General features: G+C 42.2%; 4 protein-coding genes across 5 annotated transcripts; 1 reads left to right on the forward strand and 3 right to left on the reverse strand.

Moving 5' to 3' along the window:
- Window positions 1-168: 168 nt before the first annotated feature.
- RB195_018316 (uncharacterized protein) lies at window positions 169-7,682 on the reverse strand (the record flags this gene model as incomplete). Of its 2 annotated transcripts, XM_064185694.1 has the most annotated exons (11): window positions 169-275; window positions 467-549; window positions 824-994; window positions 4,607-4,680; window positions 4,739-4,825; window positions 4,879-4,982; window positions 5,682-5,751; window positions 5,805-5,974; window positions 6,047-6,185; window positions 7,436-7,495; window positions 7,638-7,682. In XM_064185694.1, 11 exons carry the CDS (start codon window positions 7,680-7,682, stop codon window positions 169-171), a joined length of 1,110 nt encoding a protein of 369 aa, XP_064041575.1. The 2 variants fall into 2 exon arrangements, with proteins under 2 accessions (XP_064041575.1, XP_013303793.2); XM_013448339.2 differs by lacking the exon at window positions 169-275 and having other exon boundaries at window positions 396-549.
- Window positions 7,683-16,965: 9,283 nt separating this feature from the next.
- Window positions 16,966-19,287, reverse strand: RB195_018317 (uncharacterized protein; the record flags this gene model as incomplete). Its single annotated transcript, XM_064185695.1, has 1 exon — window positions 16,966-19,287. One exon carries the CDS (start codon window positions 19,285-19,287, stop codon window positions 16,966-16,968), a length of 2,322 nt encoding a protein of 773 aa, XP_064041576.1.
- An 80-nt stretch (window positions 19,288-19,367) lies between these two features.
- On the reverse strand, window positions 19,368-20,030 carry RB195_018318 (uncharacterized protein; the record flags this gene model as incomplete). The annotated part of the gene is made up of 1 exon (XM_064185696.1): window positions 19,368-20,030. The coding sequence occupies one exon, from the start codon at window positions 20,028-20,030 to the stop codon at window positions 19,368-19,370; it is 663 nt and encodes a 220-aa protein (XP_064041577.1).
- Window positions 20,031-22,294: 2,264 nt separating this feature from the next.
- On the forward strand, window positions 22,295-23,473 carry RB195_018319 (uncharacterized protein; the record flags this gene model as incomplete). The annotated part of the gene is made up of 3 exons (XM_064185697.1): window positions 22,295-22,377; window positions 22,452-22,499; window positions 23,302-23,473. 3 exons carry the CDS (start codon window positions 22,295-22,297, stop codon window positions 23,471-23,473), a joined length of 303 nt encoding a protein of 100 aa, XP_064041578.1.
- Between the last annotated feature and the right edge of the window lie 1,160 nt (window positions 23,474-24,633).

Genomic DNA, 24,633 nt, shown 5'->3' on the forward strand with positions numbered 1-24,633 from the left:
GCTGAAGAAGACGATCGCTGTGACGAAAATGCAGGAAATAAGAAGATGCCGAGAGTTTAGCACATCAACATGCTGGCTAGGAGCTGCGTAGCAAGTTCAGATCAAGTCGTAATCGGCTACAACACTCCTTTAAATGTTTAGACGCTAAGGTTTCGAAAACCCAAGACTTCAAACGTTAGGCTCATCAGATGTATCAGAAACAGGACTTTTCGAATGATTCGCAAGCGATTGGTTCACGTTACTAGTCGGATGATCATTCATATCGGTCGCAGCTGCTTAGTTGTGTGCTGCAATCTAACATATCCAAGAAAACAGTTCAAGTGCTCAGCGAATGGCTCATGTAATTTAAAACGAAATCACACTAGGCGGCTCCGATCAGTAATATCGGTCACGTTCTACGGATCACTCCACAAGGATTCCTTCCTCTGTTTCACTCGTACATATTTGTATTGAGAGAGCGACTTACCGCTCATCTCGTCAAGCATGTAGTCAACCGCAGCCATATTGTCGTGATACCAGATGCCCATCCCAAATGTTCTGTCGCAGAATCTACAAAAATGAATCTTAACAACAATAGAAGAAGAACCTTCTTACAATACCCTGAAAATATGATTTATTTCTCGGTGTTGTTGAGATGTTATAGAGTTGCCTGTCGGTTAAGTTAGTACACGGCCTCGACAACAGGCTCAGTAACGCTAATGCCGAGCTCAAGTGCTCCGTCAGATCCTGTGTCGAGATCGACGCTGGGTTTTGCAGCAACACAACAAGCCCCCATTTCACGCGTATGGATGATAAGTGATAGCACTTTCTTGAGAACGCTCACCTGTTAATCACGATGAAGGTTGGATCGCTGGAGTTTACTACGTATGTGATGGTCTTCGCCTTTCCCGCTGGGATTACCGCACAGTTGAGTTCGGTGAGAGAAGGTGCCTTCTCGTCCGGAGTCCAGTAGAGCTCTATCGGGATCGGATCGAAAGGAATGTTGAGACGTTCCCTGAAAGTTTCCAGTCGGACAATATGTCAGATTATGCAGTAGTTACGGTGAAAATAATTCGAAATGTTAACAAATTTAGAAAACTCCTTCTCGACAAAGAAAGACAAATTAATGAAAACTTGAAATGCGTTCCTGGATGAGCAATGAGAAGATGTAACAGGAGTATCCTTCTTAGAAGACACTTCAATGCAGATTTTTCAAGCCGTGGGGATATTGTGAATGGGTTCATAATTATTAGGTTGTTCAGAAAGGAAATACCGTTTTGTTTGCCTAGAACATTTCTTCTAAGTAGTTTTTTTTACAATGACTCTGCATTCATTAACAGAAGTGTTCGCTGGTACTACTATTTATATAGCTTCAATAGTTTAAGTTTCTTCTATGCAGGAATTTTTTGAAAGTAACAAGCCGAAAGTAGTGAGCACGTCCTTGCTTATTTTGCAACGTCAAAGGCTAGGAGAGAAAACTGCCAGCGAAGCTTGCCCCGAGCAATACTTTGAGCCATTGGCGAACGTTAATATTGGATTTCGTTGCAGCACTTTCAGAAATGGAGATGAGATCCAGGAAGCGCGGAACGCTGGTCAGGGCTGGTTGGTACTGATGATCAGAGGAAAACAGTACACTCTATAGACCATGAAAAACTACTCGTTTGCTTGGTTTTTTTTTCAATTCTTCTTTTACTAGAGCCCGACGGCTGAACTAGAGTAGTTGAATTAGCCGAACCAATACCATTCCTCCGCCAGAACATTCGCAGGCCACGAAAATTACCCGAGAGAAAATCGAAGAGTTGGACCAGGAAGTCCACCGTTACCTTCCATACATTCTACACCTAGAGTGGTAAGCTTAATATTTCAGAAAAAAATTAATATGAGCAATCGTACTCTTATTAGAAGAGGAAGAAGAGAAGAAGAACAGCGAGGGGATGTGAAACTGGACCAAATTTTTCATAGTCGTAGCCGGGCGAGTTCTTCAAAGAGAGCATATTTGACGTGTTATCCGCCACAAAAAAGACAGCTCCGCGTTCCACTGGAGATAAGGTTGCCTATTTTTTTAATGTTCTGACTCAGACAGGAGTGTTCTCGTTTTTCTCCTTTCTTTTGGTTTAGTGTATCTGAATAAATAAATGTATTCTTTGCGTGGACAATGACGAGAGGCACTGATGGATATGGAAAAGATCAGTTGCACAAAGCTACTGCAGAACGAAATAGGCGAGGAGCCAGCTCGTGAGAGCAACAGCAGGCGGTCGCACTTCCCATCCGATTTCGGCAATCTCCTTGCCAGTCGGCTTCGCAACATGAGGATGAATGTTGTAGTGAAGTAGAGAGACATTATTGCACCTCTGGCCTTTCTGGCAGATATTTTCGAGCAACTTCTGGAGCTGAGTACCACACACCTTAGCATGCCTTACGGATGCAACAGAAAGGAATTTGCTCTGAAGCATTCTCTGGCAAAGCAGCAGCAAAGCAAATTCTCCTGAGGCGGGGCCATTTTTGGGCTTTTTTCGAGGTAATCAGTAGCAGGGGAGCCACTGGCGATGTCGCGTGTGCCTGACATGGAGGGCCCAACTCTCGTTCTCAGTAACGACATCCTCGAGTAATCCTTCCTGTGTGTGCGGAGAAGCAACTCCTCACAGACACTGGTCCTTGACGCTTTTCCGATTCACGAGTTCAAAATCGAAAGTGGTTCACGATCGATTTTTGTTTGCACCGAAGCGCGCCGTCTCTCTGAATGGCAGTAGACCGTGCAGAGCGAAGTAAGTGTTGGAACGATGTTCCCTCTGACCGAAAGCACTGATAACAACGATGGAGCGAGATTGGGATTCGGTTTCTTTTGAACGCATTAGAACGCAGCGCAGGTGTTGGCGGCAGCACTTATCGTACTATGGCTAGAGGAACTTATAGTAGACGGCAGCTCATAGATGGCTTTGGTCAATTGGAGCTATGGTTGCAGATAAATGCTCACCCATATACCGTTCGAGGTAAAGCTTCGAGAATCTTCTACCATACTCTAACATGGAATCATTCTTGGAGGGTTTCTGAGAAAACCTAGAAAAATAAGGATATTTTTCCCCCAACCCAATACTTCTCCATTTTCGCATGCAGTCTACAATTTAAAGGCTAAAGTGAAGAAGACAGATGATTTAACGTCATTTCATTTAACCCCTCTAGAGTGTTTGACAAGTTGAATCACACTGAGACGCCTCTTAAGCTCGAAACCTAATGAATTCGTAGACTACCGTGTAGCTAGTTAAAATAATATTTTAGGGAGATCACATGGTTCTAAACATCCGCTATAATTATTCAAAACTACAAGCCTTGTAGAAAGAAGAGCCGCAAGCGCAACTTGTGCCATCATATCTACTTTTTCTGCCTCAAACTGCTGATCTAATAACTATCTGAAGAGACACAAATTCGAATGTTGGAAAAACCTGAACTACAAATATTCTTCGACATCAAGATTTACCTCTCACTTCAATGAATTCCTTGAAGACTCCTCTTGCGTTGTTTGACTATTTTTCTCTGTGAAACCTCGCCGAAGGAGAAAGCTTTCCTTTTTCTACTATCAATTCATTGGTCAAAAATCCAACACCAAGATCAAATTAAGGCACTCAGAGTGATCGCTGATAAATGGCGGATTCTTTCGACTTATTTCGACCCGGACGTCAAAGAATGTCCCGATGTTGTCTCTTTCCAGCAGGTTGTAATCGCGTATGGTGGAAAAAATACCCTTCCAGTGCGTTATAATGAAACATGTGTTCTATTGTTTCGAAAATATACAAAAATAATATGGAGTCCATCATTGAAAATCAACATTAAGATGGTAAAAAATACTCAAAAATTGTCGTTAGGCTTTTAAAAGTGATTCCTGACCTAAGATACACCTAACCGCTTTCTTCCTATAAATCTCGTCTTAGTGGTCTATAATCAAAGAGTTTAAAATACTGAGTAATTAACGATTTAAGATTGTGCTTCCGTATATTACAGATGGAAGTGTAGCTGAGGGCGAGTAGGTGTTAGATTGCTTTACCAAATAGTTTCACCATGCGCGATCCTAAACTTGAAAAAAAAATACTTGGCACACTCGTTAACTATTTCACCATTAGGATAAAGCGATAGGCTGATTCATTTCTTGTGTTTAATCTAAACCTCTGTTTATTTTTATTTACTATCAGAAGTGAGAGTAAACCATAACGTTCGGTATTTTTGGACAGTATGATCGAATTTTATGTCTAACAATGACTTCCTGCTATACACTGCGTAACTGTTACGCCACACTTCACGGTCCTTGAGTAATGAGCTCATCCTGGATTGAGCTGGTCATCCAAATTTGCCCTTTCCATTGAAACATTCTGGCTTTCAAAAGGAACGTTGCGTTCTCATCTTTGCTGGCGCCGGACCTACCTGACTACCCCACTCAAAAATGTGTAAGAAGTACGCCACACACTTCTTGCTTTAGGAATCATGAGTGGAATTATTGTCTGTTTTGTATGTTTCCTATTTATAGCACACATTCAGGTGTATTCAGATGAATTAGAACAAAAAGAAGTGTAGGGTAAAGGTCTGCAACCTCTTTTCTCATGAGCAACCCACGAAGGTACTTTGCTTAAACGCATACCGACACATCCCGTCACCATTCGAGTCTACCAACGTGCCTCCCCAATGCATAGGAATGTTTTCGGCCTTGGCGTACTGGAAATGGCAGTCATAAGTGAAGCGAACGAGTCCGGACCAGAAAGCGACGGCTGACCTTTTGAATAAGACCTCTCCAGTCACTGTTTGTTGTGCAGATCTTCACCTTGTTGCGAGTTCGTTCAGGGATCAAAGGGGCAACGGCCTAAACGGACTGACTTCATTCACTCTATACAGAATATGACTAAGGAACAGCACCTTCCAGAGTAAGCTCATGAAAGAAGGCGCATTGACGATAAACATTTGGGAAATCCATTCTGGGTAGTTCGTGTAAACAGATGCCCAAAGTATACGATATGGTCCTGAAGAAGAAGATGGATAACCTTGAATCAACAATTTCGCATGCTTATATCAATGCAGTAGTTTTGTGTTAATGCGAGAAAAGACGACAATTCGATTTACCTAATATAGACACATCGATCGACCTGTTCGCACGAAATTCGCCAAAACAAATTTCTGAGTGATAGCAATCAGCGTTTATGGTTGATTTAATTAGGTGGCATACAAGAACGAGTTTGAGCTGTGTTCCAAGTCCTTCACAGCGCAGTAACACTAATTCAAAATAGTACCTTTATCACCAGCGATCTCAGTAGCCAAGTGAGCAATTGACGTCCGCAGTGCAGGTTCTTTATTCTAAGAGCTGTTCAAGACTAGAAGTGAGACCAACACCTCGACAAAACTGTGGCTAGCAAAGTTCTCTGGCTAGCTCTCTGGTTGATGAGGCTGGTTATCCGATGGCGCTGATTTTGTTTAACGGGTTTGTGGCACTGTTCTGATTTCCTCAGTTCCTCGATGACATAGCTTTGGAGCAAGGAAGTAGAGCAAACGCGGCCAGTAGCAGAAAAAGAAGCCCGCATTAAAGTTCTTAAATTAAAGGCACTACGACTGCTGTCTTAGCTCCAGTCGTCCAGCTCTACCGCTGCGGTTAATTCCGGTCTATCACGGTTGAATCCCAACAAAGGAAGTGTTAGACGTCAGACGTTCTAGTTTCGCGTGCCTACCTGTGACAATGCTCAGCAGAGACGCGTCGAACTTCAGCCCGTCAAGGTCTAGGATGTAAATGACGGACGCCTAAAATGTGTTACTAAGCACCGTGCAGTAGATCTGGAAGTGATCGAGTATACCTGCTCCCCGGACTTCTCCTCCAACGTCTTCATAGCATTCAACATTTTCTCTTGTAAGCGAAACCTTTGCACAAGGAAATCAGACAATTGTACCGATTTGAGAATTCCTACCAAATCGATTCTCCCTGCGCACTCGATCACCAGCAGCGTGTTGTCCTGACCTGTCTCCCCTAGAAAGAAGAAGAAATATCCAGTCTTTTCTGATTCTTAGCGTCCATTCAGTGGCTACGCTACGCACTTACCGACTAGTCCAATAGGGAAGTATTTTTTGAGGATTTCGTGCTCTTGTATTTGTTCTGCGTTGTCAAGGTCGTAGAAATTGCGAAATTTGAGGTGGCGCCGGAGCTGAGCGGAAGCCTCTTCCAAATCAAATCCATATCCCTTGAAAGTTATTCACATTGCTGTTGGAAAAGGTTGAGGAAAAGAATTTGTGGTCTAAAGCAGTGTGTATTGTGAACAAACAATGAAGTGGACAGCGAGGATCTCATTTCAATTTTCTAGTTTTCTTCGAAAATAGCAGCGGTAAGTAGGCAGGTTGAGCTTCCAGCATAGGAATGTTAGCCGCCGGCATAGGGAGATATCTCGAATGTGAAAGAGTCTATTGAGAATTTTTTCACGCCGCAAACTTAAAACAAATGAGCCACCCCTTTTCGCTTCTTTTAAACATAAAAAATCAAATCCGATGTGCTTAATAGAGTAATTGATTCCGATTAAGGAGCCGCTACCACCTTTTCCATGACTTCTGCGTCCCGAATCTTCTGGGTTCACTTCGATAATACATTTTTTGTTGAACAGTTCAAGCAACTGAGTCACACAACCCCTCTCTTTTTGCCCTTCTCCGTTTGTACTTTCACGAAAAGAAAAACAGCATCCCATTCCATTGATTACCTTCTTAACCGCATCAGTTTCTCTCGTATGCACTTTTCAGCTAGACGTTTCATTACATTTAATCATCTGTCGTAAATTGTCCCAGATAAATTCATGGAAGCAATTCTATAATTGAGCCGATGCGATAGTGTCTTTTTTAAGAGAAAAATCGGTACAAAATTGTGTGTGGTGCCCAGAGCGCAGACCTTTTGATCTTTTGAATTGTCAGCTGCAAAGCTCTTTACAGCTCCCCAAATGTTGAAACGAACTTCTGCGCAGCTTTTTTTCAAAATAACCCAGAGATATGAGGCAGAGTGTACAAATCGAACGCCAACCGTATCCCCTCGTAAAATCAGTGTGTAAACACACCAATTTGTCGCCGTACTTCCTTCGCAATCATGCCTTCTACACGATCTCTTGAGCTTACAGTGAGGATCTTTACCGTTAGTTTTTGGAATGCTTTTTCTTGCTCGAGGTTTTTAAGCGGAAAGAGAATTGGTTGCTAACTCCGAGACAATTTACTTTGCTCCAAAATTACGAAACTGAACACGCCATAACCTGCGTCCTACATTTTGACGGACACAACACGACTCTGCACGGCCACATTTGTTCCCCTTGTCCTCCTGCTCTCAGACTATCTTCACCCTCTCATAGCGAGACCAGATGTATCAACTCTTGAAACATCGACACATGTTAAAAATCGAGGCTAGAGGTAATTGTGTAAATAACGTTTCTCTGAAAAAAAATCACTAGGAAAAACCTACTTGTGCCCATCGCAGAATGTTGTAGTCTGTACCGTAGCTGGCCGTTAATAGGTCGCTATTCTACAAATATGCATTGCATCAAAATATTACACCAAACTTGAAGAAGAACTAATTTCTTTCTAATCTGCACAATCCTAAATGGAGTCTAGGTGCATCTCCTTATTGTTGTTCATCACATTATACCCAGTATTACACAACTTACTTCTCGTCTTAGTTGCTCGACTGCGTGCGCCTCCTGTTTGTTCATCCTAGTAAGAATTACTGAAACGACTAAGAATAACAAGATTTTTGATTCCATATAACGCATTTTGTGGGCAACACGAATTCATTCGAAGAATTAACATTCACAGAAACTTATTGGTTGGAACAGTCCTGCAGGTGGAATAATAGCCGCAGCAAATAATTGAAAAAAGTGTAAGAGGATGGGATCCTTTAGAAGAGGTGCATCACGCACGAAGAGAGGAACATTTAAGAACTGATAGAAGCGAAAAGTTTTGAGAACGCTGAGGGCCATGGAAGGGAGTTCAGTTGGAGGAATAGTACAGTATCATCCCGACCGCGTCTCCGTGCAACTGCCGGAAGTGCTTGGATAGCTCAAGGAAAATCTGTAATTCACATCAACGACAGTTCTACTGGAATGCAGAAGAAAACAGAAAAAGAGCTGCTGGAAGAATTGGGCAATTTCCCCAACCGGCAAAGCGGTAACAGCCAAGAGCGACCGAAAACGAAAGAGCGGGGCGAATGGCCATTGCGTTGACGAACAAATACTCGCTTTCCTTCTTAGGCGACAACACATGTGGGGATAACTTTCTACTTTAATAGTGTCGTAGATCGGTGGCAATAGATAACCATCCAGTTCTTGGTACATTGCCCTGCACTGGTTGACGTTGCCGAACTGCGCCTTGACCCATCGACAACTACATCAAAAAGTGCAAAGCAAGGAAAAAATGGGTTGGTTGTCAGAGTTGTTGAGCATCTTAACAAAAGAAAATGTGGAAAATACCATTCATCAAAAATTAGCGCATGAAGAAATTCTTAATTTCTTAAGAAATTTAATTCTTCAGTGGATTTTCATTCTTTTGGACGGTAAAGCATTTTTTTGTGCGAGTCGAATATACCTACACCGTATAGACCTTTAAAAAAGCGCTCAGGACAGACATTAAGACTGACTCAACCGTCACGATTACAGACCGCGAATAACTGCATGGAAGTTCAACGTGAGGCGAAATTCGATGGAATTGAGGAAGACCACTTAGATGAAACAGAGCAGATGACAAAGAGGTGTCACAGTGGTTTTGCGTAGAATTTCGATTAGTATTGGTTCATCCCATATGAACAATTAAAGTAGGCAGCAAGACAAATAGGCGACAAACACAAATAGGCAAATAGGCTGCTCTCATGAAAAAATTGTGAATAGGTGATTAAGTGAATAGATAACCCTCTCGAAACGTCTATAGCGAGGTTCTGCGGTTTCTGGGTGGCGGCAGAACGATTTCGAAGCTGTTGAGTTCATTACTTACGACTTATTTCTTGACACTAGCCTCTCGCTTCTTTCTCACTTGTTATGAACCAAACCTGCGGAGATGCAAAGGTCTCCTATTCCTGAGCACAGCAATGCTTAGTGCATAGTTAGCAAGGACACAGATGTCCATCACTTATCTTTTTGTAGCATCAACACTGCGGACTCGTCAAATGTCTTTGGGGAATTTTCGCATCACTTTCGCATGTATCATTCCTGTTCTTCCTTTTAAAGCAAGGAAAGGGTGGATTCCAGCGTAGCACATGACTAAAACAACCGCACGTAATGGCTGATGATGGACCATCAATACCGAACACAACATTCACGACCATTCACCATAGCAGACGCAAGCGGAAGAAGAAGCAGGAACCAAGAGAATTCTAGAGGTGATCTCAAATCACTATCCTCATGGTTTGGAAAATAATCGAAATCGGAAGCGCAGCGACGGACACGAACGCCGGTAGAGCAGAGCGTCGCGTTTTCCTCAATGGCCGGTCCGAACAGGCCGTCCTTGACCGCCTTGCTGCATGATAGCCTTCGAGTTTTATCAATCCATGATGGTTATCGAAGGCCCGAACACGGATTTTTCCCTTTAAATCCCATCATCCGAGTGCCAAGCTACCTCTGCTACCTCCCTACTTCCTGCGATAACGCTCTTACTAGGCCTTTCGTAAACAACGTAGTAGACACCGTTGATAATTATCTCTCAGGCAGTACATTCCGTGTGTTCGTCATGCAGGGGAAAACAGTTTGAACGCGGAACACAAAGAACTACAATGCAATGTGATGATCCTGTAATTTTCTCTTCGGAAGAGATAGGCATGGAAAACGAATAGTTCGACGTGTGAACGAGTTCCACGCGGACCCGAGGGGCAGATAAACATAGGTGAGAGTGGTGTCATGGCCATTCATACTTAGAAACCACTTCTGTCTCCACTTTCTGATATCCACATTTTTATGTGACCCTTTAGAACACTAAAAACAGGTTTCTCCAGTTTCTGCAAGCAATAATATAGAAGGACCGCAACGAAGCGGGAACGGTGGAGAATTGGATATGCGTCAGCAGTGGATCGATCGAATGGAGGAAAACAAACGAATTCAATGTGAAGCAGTAGAACCAAGTTCTTTTTTGTCAGAGTAAGCAGCGTAAGATTCAAAACACGTACCAGTGGCGAAAAAAGACATTTAAGAACTTAAAAATCCAAAGATCGCACTTCTTCTTCGTGGAATTCACAAAAGAAGAGCTCTGACATTTTATGGAAAATGTATCCTTCAGAAAATATTAGCAGTTTCTTAAGACATTTTCATATACCATTTCATATACCTTAAGGCTTTCGGTTCTGAAGAAAGGTTAGCACGTTCTACTAAGATTCAAACAAGAAGCAGTAGCAGAAAAAGAAATTCGAAGAAGTTGCAGCTTCAAGGAGAACGAAACTTCTTAGGAGGAGCTTTGGAGGAGGGAGCGGTGGCGCCCACTTCTTTAAACATCAAATCACGACCTTTGACAAATTGCAGCACTACACTCCGAGAGATTGTATGTTAACATGCAGATTGTAGAACGAACACATTAAAATCCCCTAAAACACTCAGTATTCAATATCATAACAGAGGAGTGTCCCCGTAAGGGTAAAGATACACCACAATTTCGATGTCTTAATATGATTTCCCATTTTGTAAATCCACACTACGAAGAAGGCAGCAAACGGTCGTTCGCAAACAGGAAGGAAGTGGGCAAGTGTGTCCCGTCAAAAAAACAAGGCGTATGTTTGTATCTTAAGTCGATAGAAAACACAGGACAGAACGCGAAGAGAAGTCGTTAATCAAAATCTGCGGGAATGACAGCGAATCAGAATTCGCGTCTCATGCAAGTTCAAGCATTGGATCAGATACAGGCTAGTTCGAACGCTCGCCCCCTTTACATGACCTTATCCAGAGATTTCGCTGTCCCTTGAATCGATCATCATTGTTACTCCGGGCGTTCAAATATTTCTATAGCAGAAGGAGTTTTTGGGAGTGGAACTTCAAGGAACTCATTGTTCGAAGCATAAATATCTTTAAAAAATATTTCTTACGTCAAACGCACCTGATAAATATGAACTTTCTTAGGTCCTAACCAAAACTGAGCGGACAGTTTTCCATAGGATTTCTTTCATACTTGCAAGATTAGAGGATAAAGTACAAGCCCTACGGAGATGCGTTCGAACTCAGTCTAGAATCTTTTGAGGTCTATGAACTCGTGTGTACCCCTACAATGAGTTGCGGAAGCTAGTAGATACACAGTTCAATACTGTTATTTTCGGAGACAAGTTTGGTACCAATTTGTAGATCCCGGAGGGATAAAAGGCTTGAATGGCGCAGAGCGGTTTCAAGCCATCGCACTCACACCCGAACCTCTTACCGGCCGCGGTCCTCCCGCCGTGGCAAGATTAGAGGCATCACTCCACGAATCTGAGGTGGTACGGATTTCCGCTGGAGTATTCGTATACGGGATCGTAGATTATTGAGAGAAGGATGATTCAGCTCATTTCTTCCTGATTGCCGTAGAAAACGGCCCGGAAAATACGGCTTCGAGTGTTCCGGTGCGCAATTTTCTACAACGAGTTCGATTGGAGCGTGCCAGCCGTGTGCACACGCCGCATCTTCCGGGCCGTTTTCTATGGCAATTAGGAAGAAATGGACGGAATCACCCTCATCTCCATAATCTACAATCCCTTATAAGAATACTCCATCTGAAATCTGCACCACCTCAGATTCGTGGGGCGATGCCTTTAAGAATTCCGAAACATCCTGCCTTTCTTGCATCGTGTACAAGGCACCATTACCTATGTTGAAGAAAGATCTGAAAGCTTCTTAGTTCATGACGAAATTCTAAAATTTGAAGGAAACATTAGGAACGAAGGAGTTGGTAATGTCTATAAGTGGTGGACCATACAAAACATGTTTTCTTGGTCATCACCCTTCAGAAAACTAAGGCAACCTCAGACGACTTTCGCCAGCGTATGACTTGTTCGAAAAAGAAGCCACATTGGCACTGAAGCATTCAAAACCCTGAAGAAAACTTGAACTTGAAATCTATACTTCCTCGTGTTGGCTTAGACTACTCCTGATGACTTATCCAATCTATCTGATCTAAAATTGAGCACTCGTCGTTCGAAGCTGCGTTCTCTTCTTTCCTGACGATAATTTAATAAAGATGGAGTTGATTCTAAATAAAACTGGATTCTCGGAGAACCGACAAGATTCTTATTAAGTTGTCATCGAACTGGAATCAGTTGCTAGTCAATCGTCAAAGCGTTATTATTTTATGTCTTAGACGCACTTCTATTTCCGGTAGATAATTCCAAAACCGCAGTTCTTTCTTTGCCTATTCAAGTGTTGCCGAAAATGTTTAATACGTCTCTTGTTGTCTGTAAGGTTGCTCTTCTCTGCCACATTCTTCACGTGTGCCAATTTGTTGAAGACGACCTTGGCATTCTTCCGGAAATCTCAAAACACCGTGGTAAAGATTACAGCGCTTTTTGCAAAATTTTGCCATTGAGAGAAAAGTAGAGAACAGCGAACAGAGAACAACGAACAACATACGTGGGCTAACTGGGAATTCTTTCGATAGACATTATGCTAACAACCCAGGGGATTTTGAAAATCAGCAAGTGCCGCACGGATGACTATTCCAATTCCAATTTGACTTTACCCAAAGGATGTCATCACAGCGATGTGTATTTGTTTACTTTTTTGAGAAGCAAGTAAATTAGTGTGGTGAGTCGATAGGAGATGTCGTTCATCTTCTGATTGCTCTTGATAATTCTGCGCTTGGCGAACTGAACAATTAGTGACGGGAATCAGGCAAAAACAACCAGCCGCTTACGTCCACTCTGCGTGTCGATGTCGTTGACGCAGTCTAGCGAAGACTCATCAATACTCCACTGATCGAAGAGCATTTCTGGATTGACGCTGCAGCGGTGAGAACAAGACAGAAAAAACGAAGAACTAGAACTTGCGGAGAAACTCAGTCGCGCATTTGAAAAGAGCAACAGGAAAAGTAGAAATACATCAATCATCCGCATTACACATTGTCTGTGGAGGTACTGAGTTTAACGGTGACTTTCGAAAAGTACGAACAGGTTACGGTATTCAGCCGGTGGACTCTGCACGGAAGAAGAAAACACGAATATGTAATCGAATAACTCACAGTAAACACACATCTCATATCTCTTCATCGTGCTTATTCTTTCGTGAGCCAAACATTTGAAAAGGCCAAGTTTTTGGTGACAGATGTAACGACGGTACAAGTGACTGGTACTATGCTCCGAATGATAAGCACCCAACAAAGCCAATTTTATTACGCCACCATGAATCGTCAGTGAGAAGCGTTGACCTTCATGCCTGGATTAGTAAACCACCACATGAAAGTGAATACGACTAACCGCGGTAATAAGGGAAATAAACAGAACGGCAAATCAAAAAAAAAAACAAGTGCACAGCCAACTGTTATACATCGTAAACACCACCACAACTAAGAATATCTACCATGAAGGCGAAAATATCATTCATCATCGTAGTCCCGTAGAGCGTTTGGTGCCACTACTCTAAAAACGGCGGATAAAGAACAAAAAATAAGCAGTAATTACTATTGCAATAAGATATTAGTGAGGAAATCTTACTCGAGAAGATCAGTATCCGCCCATACTGAAGTTTTGTACGGGTTGATCAGTTAGCGAAGATGATCTGAGTGTTCGGTGATGTTTGAAAGATAAGGGGTCGCGCTCTGCTCCCATAAAGCCGATAATCACTAGATTGTTGCGGACTAATTCCGCGATAAATTCAATCGAACGAATAGAAGAATCGCTTACTTTTTTCTACTGGAAGAACTGATCATTGCAATGCGGGGCAGCAGCATGTGTGTGGATCTTCGACTTCCGAAAACTGTTTAACTATAATAACCATATATCGCTAACCGAACTACTCAGCTACTAATCGAAAACCGTATAAAGAATACTAATGTTAGGAAGCTAGGTGTGCTTAAAAAGACACTTAAATACCAAATCGCTGAGATAGTCTGCAGATTATCCCTGAAAAACAGGAAGTTTCTTGTTGTATGTAGAAAGGCGACCAGTGAATGTAGGTAAAAAAAAAATCAAACTGCCACGTTCACATCAATAATATAGTAGAAAAAAGTCAATATTAATGTCGATAACTGGCTGGAACACTTTTCGCGACGTTCGGCATTCGCGATCAAATACCCCGCACTTTTCGCATTTCGCAAATCTTAAGTGGTGTATTTAAGCGTTAAAAGTCGGTGAAATCGATCTTCGTTGGAAGATGCGGTCTACAGGCTACGCGTATTTGTTGTCAGTACTAACGTCGACTACTCTGAGAGGTGAGATTCTCTCCAATTCAACACGATAAAGAAAGGGAAAGGAAATTTGCCACAACCACTTCCCACGTCTTCGTCGCCTTGGCTTCCTCCTCATCATCGCTCACCACAACATTGTTGAACATGTTGCTCTGTCGCATCAGGGAATTGCTGAACTGCCCTCATCCACTACTTAGCTTGGATTCTTCAGTTTCCACTTTTCTTGCTTCCAACAGAAGCCAAATAAAATGGATCCAAATTCGACTTCTTGCGACTTCTTTGTAAAATTTCCAGTCTGCCATGTTCCACAATCAAACCAAAAATCAGGTCACAGAAAAGATAAAAACCCGAAATGCTCATTGTGTAAACATTAGTTTATAAGTTTATCGGTGACGTCTGAAATTGGGATGCAACAAGGATCAGAAAACAAAAATACAATGAGATATTTGTAGAACGCTATTCTTTGATGGTCATATTTGTTACAATTTTGAAACTTTGAAGAAGTATAGAGTCTGCTTTTTTGCAGCAAATGTTTTCTTGATTTTATTTGTTTATTTGTTCACTGTATTTGTTCAGTACACTCAAGGCGGACCGAGAAAGAAGACAACGAAAGGTAGACATTAAGGGAAGTTCTGCAGTTTTTCGTTCCTTGTTCTGTTTTTTTTTTAACTAGAAAAAGCGATGGGATTGTAATTTGAAAAGTTGAAGTTCAATGAAAATGTTGGATCTGCAACTCAGGCATCAGCGAAATTACATCTTCGATGTCAGAAAAAACCAGTCTAACCAAAAGAGGAGCTTCATGCGAAAAAAGAACTTTTTTCAGAGTGTCTGGAAGTTTCGTAATATTCCCACACTTTTCACGGTAGGACAAAGTGCAGAACACGCATGCCTTTGGACTATCAACGAGCAACACATCTTGCTAGAACAGTTATTCTTTTGAAAATTATTATTTTCAGTCACTTTCACTGGAGGCGCCACTTCAAAGCAAGCTCTTCTTCCGTAAAATTTGGAAAGGGCTGAACCGGTGTCCTAATTGCAGAATCTTTCATGAATCCCATTAAAGGCTCTTATACACGCAGTTCGCGAAGATTTTGGAAACAGTGATATCTACTTAGATGATTCCGATGACGAACGAAAACGTAAAACATTTCTATTACTCCTCGAGCAGCAATGAACCTTTCGTCAAGCTCACACGTCGCTTTTATAAAATAGTAAGAAATCCAAATCGGGTAAGTGGGGTGCGTGTAAAGAGGGTCCCGGCGGAATTTCGAGCATGCCCCGGTCATGCTTCGTCAGAGCAATTAGCGATGGTGCGTGTCCTAAAGAGATTCACTTTCATTGGTACCTAAATAGCTGACTTTGCTTACCTACCGCTAACCATACGCTGCATCACCGGCCAGGATATAATTCACTGTCTACTAAATTGTTTTGGAGAATCATTTATTTATTTATTTATTCACATACACCAATGGTGCACCAGAAAAAAAGATAAAGAAAACAAAAAAAAACAAATGGAACATCCTTTGTCTGAGTCAGAGATTCTTAGGAGTAAAAAGAAACTACAAACTCTACTGAAACCGGAACCCAATTTATTGCCAAAGAAGACTGGTGCTGTCTCTTCCTGCGGTAGATAACAAGTGCTAATGTCAACATGTCGTTCTCCTACTCCAGAAGGTGAAGAATCCTCTTGTGACATCTACTATCTCCTCCAGAGCGCTTATCATTGGTCACGTTACCGAAACATCAACGTTCGGAAAGCCAAATTCGCCCAAGGCATAGGGAGCACGTTGAGCTAAAAGCGAGTCTGACAGGAGACCTTAAGCAGGAGGGTTCACCAACTTTTGTGATCCTCAAACGACTGACCACCACAATCTAGACAAGCGACAGCCAAGAGCAAACCTGCCAAAAGATGCGGTACTTAGCAAAGAAGGTTATTCCGAAGTAATTGAGAGAGGAGTTAGTATGACGCATGAAATTAAAGAGAGATATGACCAAAGGATATCAGTATCCTCGTTAGCGAAAGAGCTTCAGTGACCGGAATAGACTTCATGTGTCGGAAGAAGGAAAAGAGTGGCCTCGCAGTAAGCTGAAAAAGGTAACTATAGGAGAGCCAGTACAAAAACAGGAGAAATGCAAAAGACAACTAAGAGGTATCATTGACGGGAATCCGTGATCCAGTTCCATGCCCTGCGCAAAAGGCACCAGACATCAGAGAGTTGCTAGAATTAGAGGCATGCGGTTAGACATCAATATTCAGACACCGGCTTGTTTCAATTTTCTTCAAATTCGCCTTGAATATCCTACTATGTTCGGCTTTAACAATATCCCGCGGTAAGAGCTCCAACCATCTAGCTGTTCTATAGAAGAAGTTATTGAACATCAGGTCAAATTTTCTATGCTGTATTTTAGGGTAATGTAAATTGAAACCACCAGTTCTTTCACTAGTAGGTCTGAAGCACCAATACTTGCTTGGCTTTAATTTGGTTTCATTTCTGAGGATCCGAAAACACAAGATTAGATCGGCGTGTATACGTCTGTTCCTCAAACTGCTCATACCTAATTTTTTGAGACGATCCTTGTAGCTATTCACCGCTAAGTCTGTTGACATTCTTCTGCATAACATACGCGTAAAAGTCTCTTGCACCTTTTCGAGCTTTGCTATATATTTTTCTTTGAAGGGCTCCAAATTTGAGAGCCATATTCAAGATGAGGTAAGACGAACGATTTGTATAGACGAGTGAGAATAGTTGGATTAGAGGTGTGAACAATGCGGAATAGTCGAAAAAGGGCCGAGTATGCTTTCCTTACAATATGATCAATATGTTCTGTGAAGTTGAGGTTATAATCCACAAAAATCCCTAAGTCTCTTACAGATTTACAAATTTTAAGAGCTACACCATTCATACTATACTCAGCCACATTCCCTTTACCTATATGCATAACCAGAGACTTGTCGTGGTTAATGCGCAGATCCCATTTGGAGGCCCAGTCGGACATTTTAGCTAGTGATGTCTGAAGTGCATTGCGTACTTCGAGGTAGTTCTCGTCATCGTATATGCCGTAAATCTTAATGTCATCAGCGTACATTTGGACACTGACGTGAGAAGAGGTTCTGATAACATTAGGTAAGTCGATAGTGTAGATGAGAAACAAGAGAGGGGAGAGAACTCCTCCTTGTGGAACTCCACTTCTGCAAGGGAACTTGGCTGAGTATTTGTGGCCGACTTTGACTGTCATACTTCTCATATTAAGATACGAGATCATCCAATCTATAATATGGCCCGTTATTCCGAAGTACTTAAGCTTAGCAATTAATTTAGAGTGGCATACTTTATCGAAGGCTTTAGACAGGTCAACGTATATTATATCAATCGATTTACCTTGATTGCAAGCTAAGGACCAGTCAAAAATACTATCAATTAGATTAGTAGATGTCGAAGCTCCACCGACAAACCCATGTTGTTGAGCGGGAATCAGATGAAACTTCTTTAGCCAAGACAACAGTTTATCCCTGATAATCTTTTCCATAATTTTGGCTGGCGTTGGTAATAAGCTAATAGGACGATAGTTGCTCAGCAGATTAGTACCTGGGGACTTAGGAATTGCTGTAACTATGGCGCTTTTCCACACCTCCGGAACTTCACCTAATAGCATAGAGATGTTAAAGATATGGGTTAGAGGACAACATAAAGTAGCAGCACACTCCTTATATACAATTGGCGGGATTCCGTCATATGTTTCACTGACCGACGGTTTGAGAGACTTGAGATATTTGTAGATATCTGAAGGATGGAAAAATATGGCACGGCACTGCTGTTGGATAGGACCAATGCCAACAATTTCTGGAGTATTATTACTGCACTCTGAAGAAAACACACTGGCAAAATGCAAGGCTAGGGCATTAGCTTTATCAGCATCTCTGATATAAGTAACTCCTGTTTGATCTGTAAGACCAGGAAGTTTTCCATTGCCTTTCATTTTATGCCTTAAGTACAAATAAAAGGGCTTCATGGATTTGCTGTGCACTAAGTGGCGCTCTCGATAACGAAGATATCTTTTCATGTGGAAGTCAATGTCAGAACATACTTTCTTGTACAGCGGGTTATGTAAAGGATGGTTTAGCTCCTCAAAAAGACGTTGTTTCTGAGAGATTAAGGCTTTCAGCTGAGGTGGAAGATTAGAACAAAAGGGGCGAGGAAATCGAAAAGGAACAAATTTTGCAAGACCCTCATAAACCTTCTTGCAGAATCTGCGATAAATGTCCGAACATGAAGAATATTGATTGAATAGAGTAAACCAGTCAACACCAGAAAAGTAATCGTTTAAGGAAAGGTAGTCAGCCGCGAAAAAGTTAGGAAACGGAATTCTTGGAGCTGACATAGATACAGGTGTTTCGAAATGGACAATTGCGTGGTCGGATGAGGCTAGGGGTGGAAGAAGCTCAACATCTAGAGTGTAGGCGCTAGGTGTAAGGAGGATGTCAAGAACCTTATCAGCGTGGGTAGGCAGATTCACATTTTGCACGAAATCAGCACTGGTGAAAAAATCTAAGAAAAGCGATGAAGATGAGTTGAAAGCTACGGAGTTAATCCAATCTATATGTAGATTGAAGTCCCCGAGAATAATAGTTTGATGATTCATAACCGCAAGATCGCTAAGTACGTCTACAAGTTTTTTATCATCAGCAGCAGAACTATTTGGAGGTCGGTATACGAGTATAAAACGAAGTTGCGTCAAATCATCAGCACACAAAATTTCAGCGGAGAGTAAGTCAGCTTTAAGATCGTTGTCACCAGTAACGATTTGAGCACTAATAAATGCCTTGACAAGAACGCACACCCCACCTCCTCTTCTCATGGATCGGTCCGAACGGTAGACATTATAGGGCAGGTTACCAACGAGCTCAGAGTCCAAAATTTTAGTGGTTAACCAAGTTTCAGTAATAAAAATTAGATCCGGTTTGTACAAGCAGAGGAACATTTGTAAGTGATGAATTTTATTGACGAGACTGCGCGCATTAAATAAATATGATTTTAGTGTTGAAGAAGCGCCGTGCGGCTTTACGCGTTTCCCGATGTGTTTCGCTTAATGTCCGAGATGTGCCTTAGTTCGCCACGGTAAACCACCCACTCCCGCTGACTTTTTCCTCTGTTACGCTCGCGTGCTTCTTGTCTCAGTTCATACTCTCGTTTCCTTTCATCAGGTGTCATACTTCTGCGGATATAAACATTGGGAAAACCTGCACCGCGAAGAAGGCGCGCATTAGCAAGCGCTCGACGCCAGTAGAACTGAGAGGGAAAAACGACTTTTACTAGGCGTGGATGTGAAGCATTAGGTTTACCCATCCGGTATAGATCAACTGGACGACAGCTCACATTTAAAGCAAGCAAAATATCGTTGACTTTTTCCTCCAGGTTGTCCAGTCTCTCTGAAGACCCCGAGTCAGGGAGTCCACTGATTACTACGCTTCGCGAGCGCTTGTCCGCTTCAAACTGTTCGGCGAAATCCATCCTAACTTTTTCAGAAAGTGCTGCTAGCATCTTACTTATAACCGGGTCCTTGTTTCGTTCAGCGATAGCGCTGATCAATTCTGCTGCTGATAATTCGTTGTAGTTTGTTTCAAATGTTTGTGAACATTCTGCCGTGCTAGTCTCACCACGAGGATTAGACTGCGACGAAAGTGCAGCTTGTTTTTTTGTGACGCGAGTGGATCTAACTGGCATGATTTAATCTATATTTGACCTACCAAGGAGTTATCGACAACCTAAACGCTCACAGCAGCAGGCGAAAAGAAAAAGGATTAGTTAGATGGTTAAAATGCCAGAGAAAAATGATCAAAACGGCAAAGTATAGGGTTTAAGGTAACAGATGATAGAAATGTAGATTGAAGTGTTAAGGAAAAGAAAAAAATCATACACATTCACTGCAATTTTGTGACGTGAGGTGATCTCAATTTTGTAATCGTACCAGAAGCAAGAGAGATCCTCACGTGAAATATGAGATAAGGATGTATCAAATAGCTTCAAAATACGTGCATAAAAAATTTCGTTAGAAAGAACATTCCAGGTTTCAAAAGTAACGGTAATGAGAATTATCGTTATCCTGTAACTCCCAAGCTTTTTTGTAGCCTAATTTATTTCTGGACAGAGGGACCTTCTATATCTCTGACTTCTTGGAACTTACAGGAAGAAAAAGAGCTCAAATTTCGTATGATTTCTAGACTTTCTGAAGGTGATATAAAGACAAACTCACTCCCTTTCTTTATTAGAACACCATTCAAAATCCCATGTACTTCTATCTAGCACTATTATTCTTTGACTTATTCGGTAATTTCGACAGCTCATACCACTCTCCTTTGCATATTTTCTTGTAACTCCGCAGTTTTCTGCGTCTCTGTGGCTAGAAGAACATCTAAGACGGATGTCTGCGTCTTCCTGAACGACTGGAGCGAGGTATGTTCGCGTATCCGCCGGCATATCCACTGGGCACGCTATGTCTCGGAGGCATTCGCGGGGAATCCGCCGGGACCCTCTTTACCGTTTCCCAGAATGGGTGCACAAATTGAGAGCGTGATTGGAAAATGAAGGATATAGCATCCACTCCTGATACTACCATTACCATTGAAGAGCGAATTTAAGATATGGTGAACAAAATTGAGAATGCTAACACAACTAGCGATGCCTCCTCGTATAAAGTTTGTTTAAGTGTAATGTCTCGTGTCCACCCAGAATCGACTGTTCCACCCGCATTCTTGGATCGTAATTTTCTCTAGGTCTTCTCGCTCTGGCGTAGTTGAACTCAAGCATCTATGTGCCTATCTTATCAGACAATAGTTCTTCAAACTGTTATAAGATGGTGTTTTAAGATTCTGGACTATGCACTGCATAAGATTAGTCACTCTCATCTTAAGCAGTTGTCTGTTCTCTTGATGGAAATTGCGCTAGACTAACTAGGTACACTGTTGCCATTTTCTTCAGCAGCGATTGACATTCCGTGGTGTATGAAAGAACAGAATATTCAAAAGATGATTTTTATCATCAGACTAATCTCAGATGCTCACCAACGATGCTTTGGAATTTTCACGCCATTTCCGTTATACTCATTCAACCCTACTTTTCGTACTTCCTTGACAGGAGGCAGAATCCTCAGGTCGGTTCCTTGCCAGCAGTGTCTGCTGGTCGTTGGGAGTTATCAAATCAAATACACGAGGCAATGTCGTTCGTTCGTTCAGCAAAGTGTTGAGGCTCCTGCTCAAGATTGAGGACAATTTCCCTCCACGGATACCGACTACATAATCGTTGTTATGGGCGGCTGATCATTTCTTCATCTTGATATTGTACTATCCTGTTAAACATAGACCTTGTTCGGATGAAAGTTCGTTTCCCGATACTCTTGGACCTTGTCTACGCAGACACAGGAACGAGGTTTTTTCTCTGTTTTAGTGTTCGGCGTTTCTTTTGCATTTTGCAACCAATTTGTACAGAGCTCAGCTTTAAAAAGGGTTCTTCCTGACTCAAACTAATTTATGAATGTAGCACTTTAGTGGAATTAATTTTTGAATTTCTCATCTTTCAGGGCTGTCAGAGACTCAGGTAAAAATAAACTCGTCGATTCCTTTCCTAGAATAACGCCTTTAAATACACGATAACAAAAGAAGAAGTGGGGGAATCCGCGGGAAAAGCCAGAGATGGAGTTGTAGACAGCGGGACAGGGGTGGTTCCGCCCACCTCTCCCTAATCATCCCAAGAAACGGCGTGTGAACGCTTTAGTGACAACGAGGAACGTTAGAACACTCCTCTATGCATAAGTTCTGGTCCGCTCACCAATATATTTATTGGTTTTATCAGAACAGGCAGTCGAGAAGAACTCACTGCCTTTCGACCGCTGCGCAGCTTGGTGCGGCGCGTGTTCAAGGGTGGCGCGTTGCAACTGTGATCGTCGTGAAAAATGGAGTTCTTCACGCCGTTTTTACAACGATTAGGGAGAGATGAGCGGAACCACCTCTGATTCCACAATCTACAACTCATATCTAGCTCATCCAGCGGTTCGCCTCACTACGTCAGACTCGCGGTATGCTGCCTTTAAGCTGCGAGTTCACATGATCAATTAGGTCGATCAATCAATTACCGCATCATTCGCTTTAGGTCAACAAGCATATTTAGCAAATACACAATTGCTTCCAGCAACAAAAGGTATGATCAAACAAGTTCTTCGACTTGCTATTTCTATTTTGCATTTTTCATTTATTTGTCTCATAGTTTACAGACATGTTCGACCAGGTAGCTCACTGCTTTTTTAAGGAATTTGAAGCGTAACTGGTTACAGTATTGATACGTTGTAGAACGTATGATAATGACAATAGATAACGATTGTTGACCAAATGTGATTGTCTTGGTTTTATGGCGATTATTCCTTTTCCTGTCGTTTGGAACTCCTCTTAACAGAGATCTTATATGATAATCATCAAAAACAGAATCAGAGCCACAGTAAACAACGACTAACCTTTCCGCATGAGTAAAATGCTCATATTACGGGTTACGTAGATGAAAAAGCAAAAACGGTCAAGTTGCGTAGAAAAGAAGTTGGGAGGGTCTCTCCTAGCTAACACATCATAATTCGGGTTTGTTGAGTGTGACGTCAATGCACGATACATGATAATATGCATACATGATAACAACAAAAATTGCGTGTCATAAGCTCTAATGGCCAGCAGACAAAAATTTCCAGTTCTAGATATGCCAAGAACATGTTTTTTCTTTAATACGGTGAATTCCCATGAGGATGAGGGAATTAACACTGCAAGCACTACACTAAACTTATATGACACTAGCCCCCCTATGTTACTTCTCACTCTTCATTAGTTAAAATTGAAAGAGGAGTCAACATCCTACAAGATCAGAAAAGTAAGCTACGTGAATGTATGATGATGTACAGACCTTGATATACAAATGAGCTACGTTCCGAATGGCTGCCTGAAATTCGAATTGTTCGCAGAAGCGACGTGGTGAATGTAACGATCGACGTGGGACCACTGCGACTGCAGCGATTTGTGGTGCTGGCAAGGATCTCCCTCGATTCCGACCGCTACGGTCCACCGTACCGCCTCGAGTGCAGCCGCCTACACAACTGCACCGTTCCTCATGTTGCCTTGACCCTACTATACTAAAACTAATGAAAAAAGAATTTCTCTTCTACTATGCATTCCTGCTTAAAGACTCTTTTACGGAAATAAACAGAAAACAAGACAAGACAAAAGATCCCCAACGAGATGTGAAGAATGTATACCTCCAGGACGCGATGCGTCAAACTGATACAACGTTTAATGCCGACTGTATAGAGGAGTTTCATGCACCTATACTCTTCATTGTGACCTTTTCTCTTTGTTGTTAATAGTAGGTGTTTCAACAACCAATGTGAATAAAAGACGACACATGAACTTGCCATTTAAAGGCATCACCCCACGAATCTGAGGTGGTACGGGTTCCAGGCGTGTAATGCCCATACGGGGTTGTGGATTGTGGGGAAGGAGGTGGTTCTGCTCACCTCTCCCTGTATCATCGTTAACGCACGACCCCGGAGCGTTGTTTCTTACGGCAGGTTCTTTTGCAATGCGCAACTTTTGCACTCTGGGGTCCTCCGTTTACACTGATACAGGGAGAGATGAACAGAACCACCTTCTTCACCACAATCTACGACCCCGTATAGGCATTACCCGCTTGGAACCCGTACCACCCCACATTCGTGGGGTGATGCCTTTAAAACAATTGAAAGGACAAATTTAAACTGTGTCCTACAAGGTCCCACTCGTTACGTATTTGTCACAAAGTTTGCGGCACTCTGTAGAAGCAACGGCCTGCTGTTCTTTTCATTCGCTTGTGCAGACCTCCATTTCACAAGTGTCTTCGCCATATGCATTATGTATTGAAAAGTCCATGTGGAGGTTTACGTGTTTACAGGCCCCTTTTGAACTGCTTGTATATTTGAAGGCATCGCCCCACGAATCTGGGGTGGTGCGGGTTTCAGTTCGGTTATGGCTATACGGAGTCCTAGATTATGGGGACAAGGGTGATTCTGTCCACTTCTTCCTAATTGCTGTAAAAACCGGCCCGGAAGATGCGACTTCGAGCGTTCCGAAGCGCTACTTTTTACAACGAGTTCGACTGGAGCGCGCCGCATCTTCTGGGTCGTTTTTCACGGCAATTAGGAAGAAATGGACGAAAGAAAAGGAATCACCCTCTTCCCCATAATCCACGACCCTGTATAGGTATAAGCCACTTGAAACCCGCACCACCCCGGATTCGTGAGATGATGCCTTTAAGTAGTAGT

This window comes from Necator americanus, chromosome II, assembly GCF_031761385.1.
Source record: "Necator americanus strain Aroian chromosome II, whole genome shotgun sequence".
NCBI lineage: Eukaryota > Metazoa > Nematoda > Chromadorea > Rhabditida > Ancylostomatidae > Necator > Necator americanus.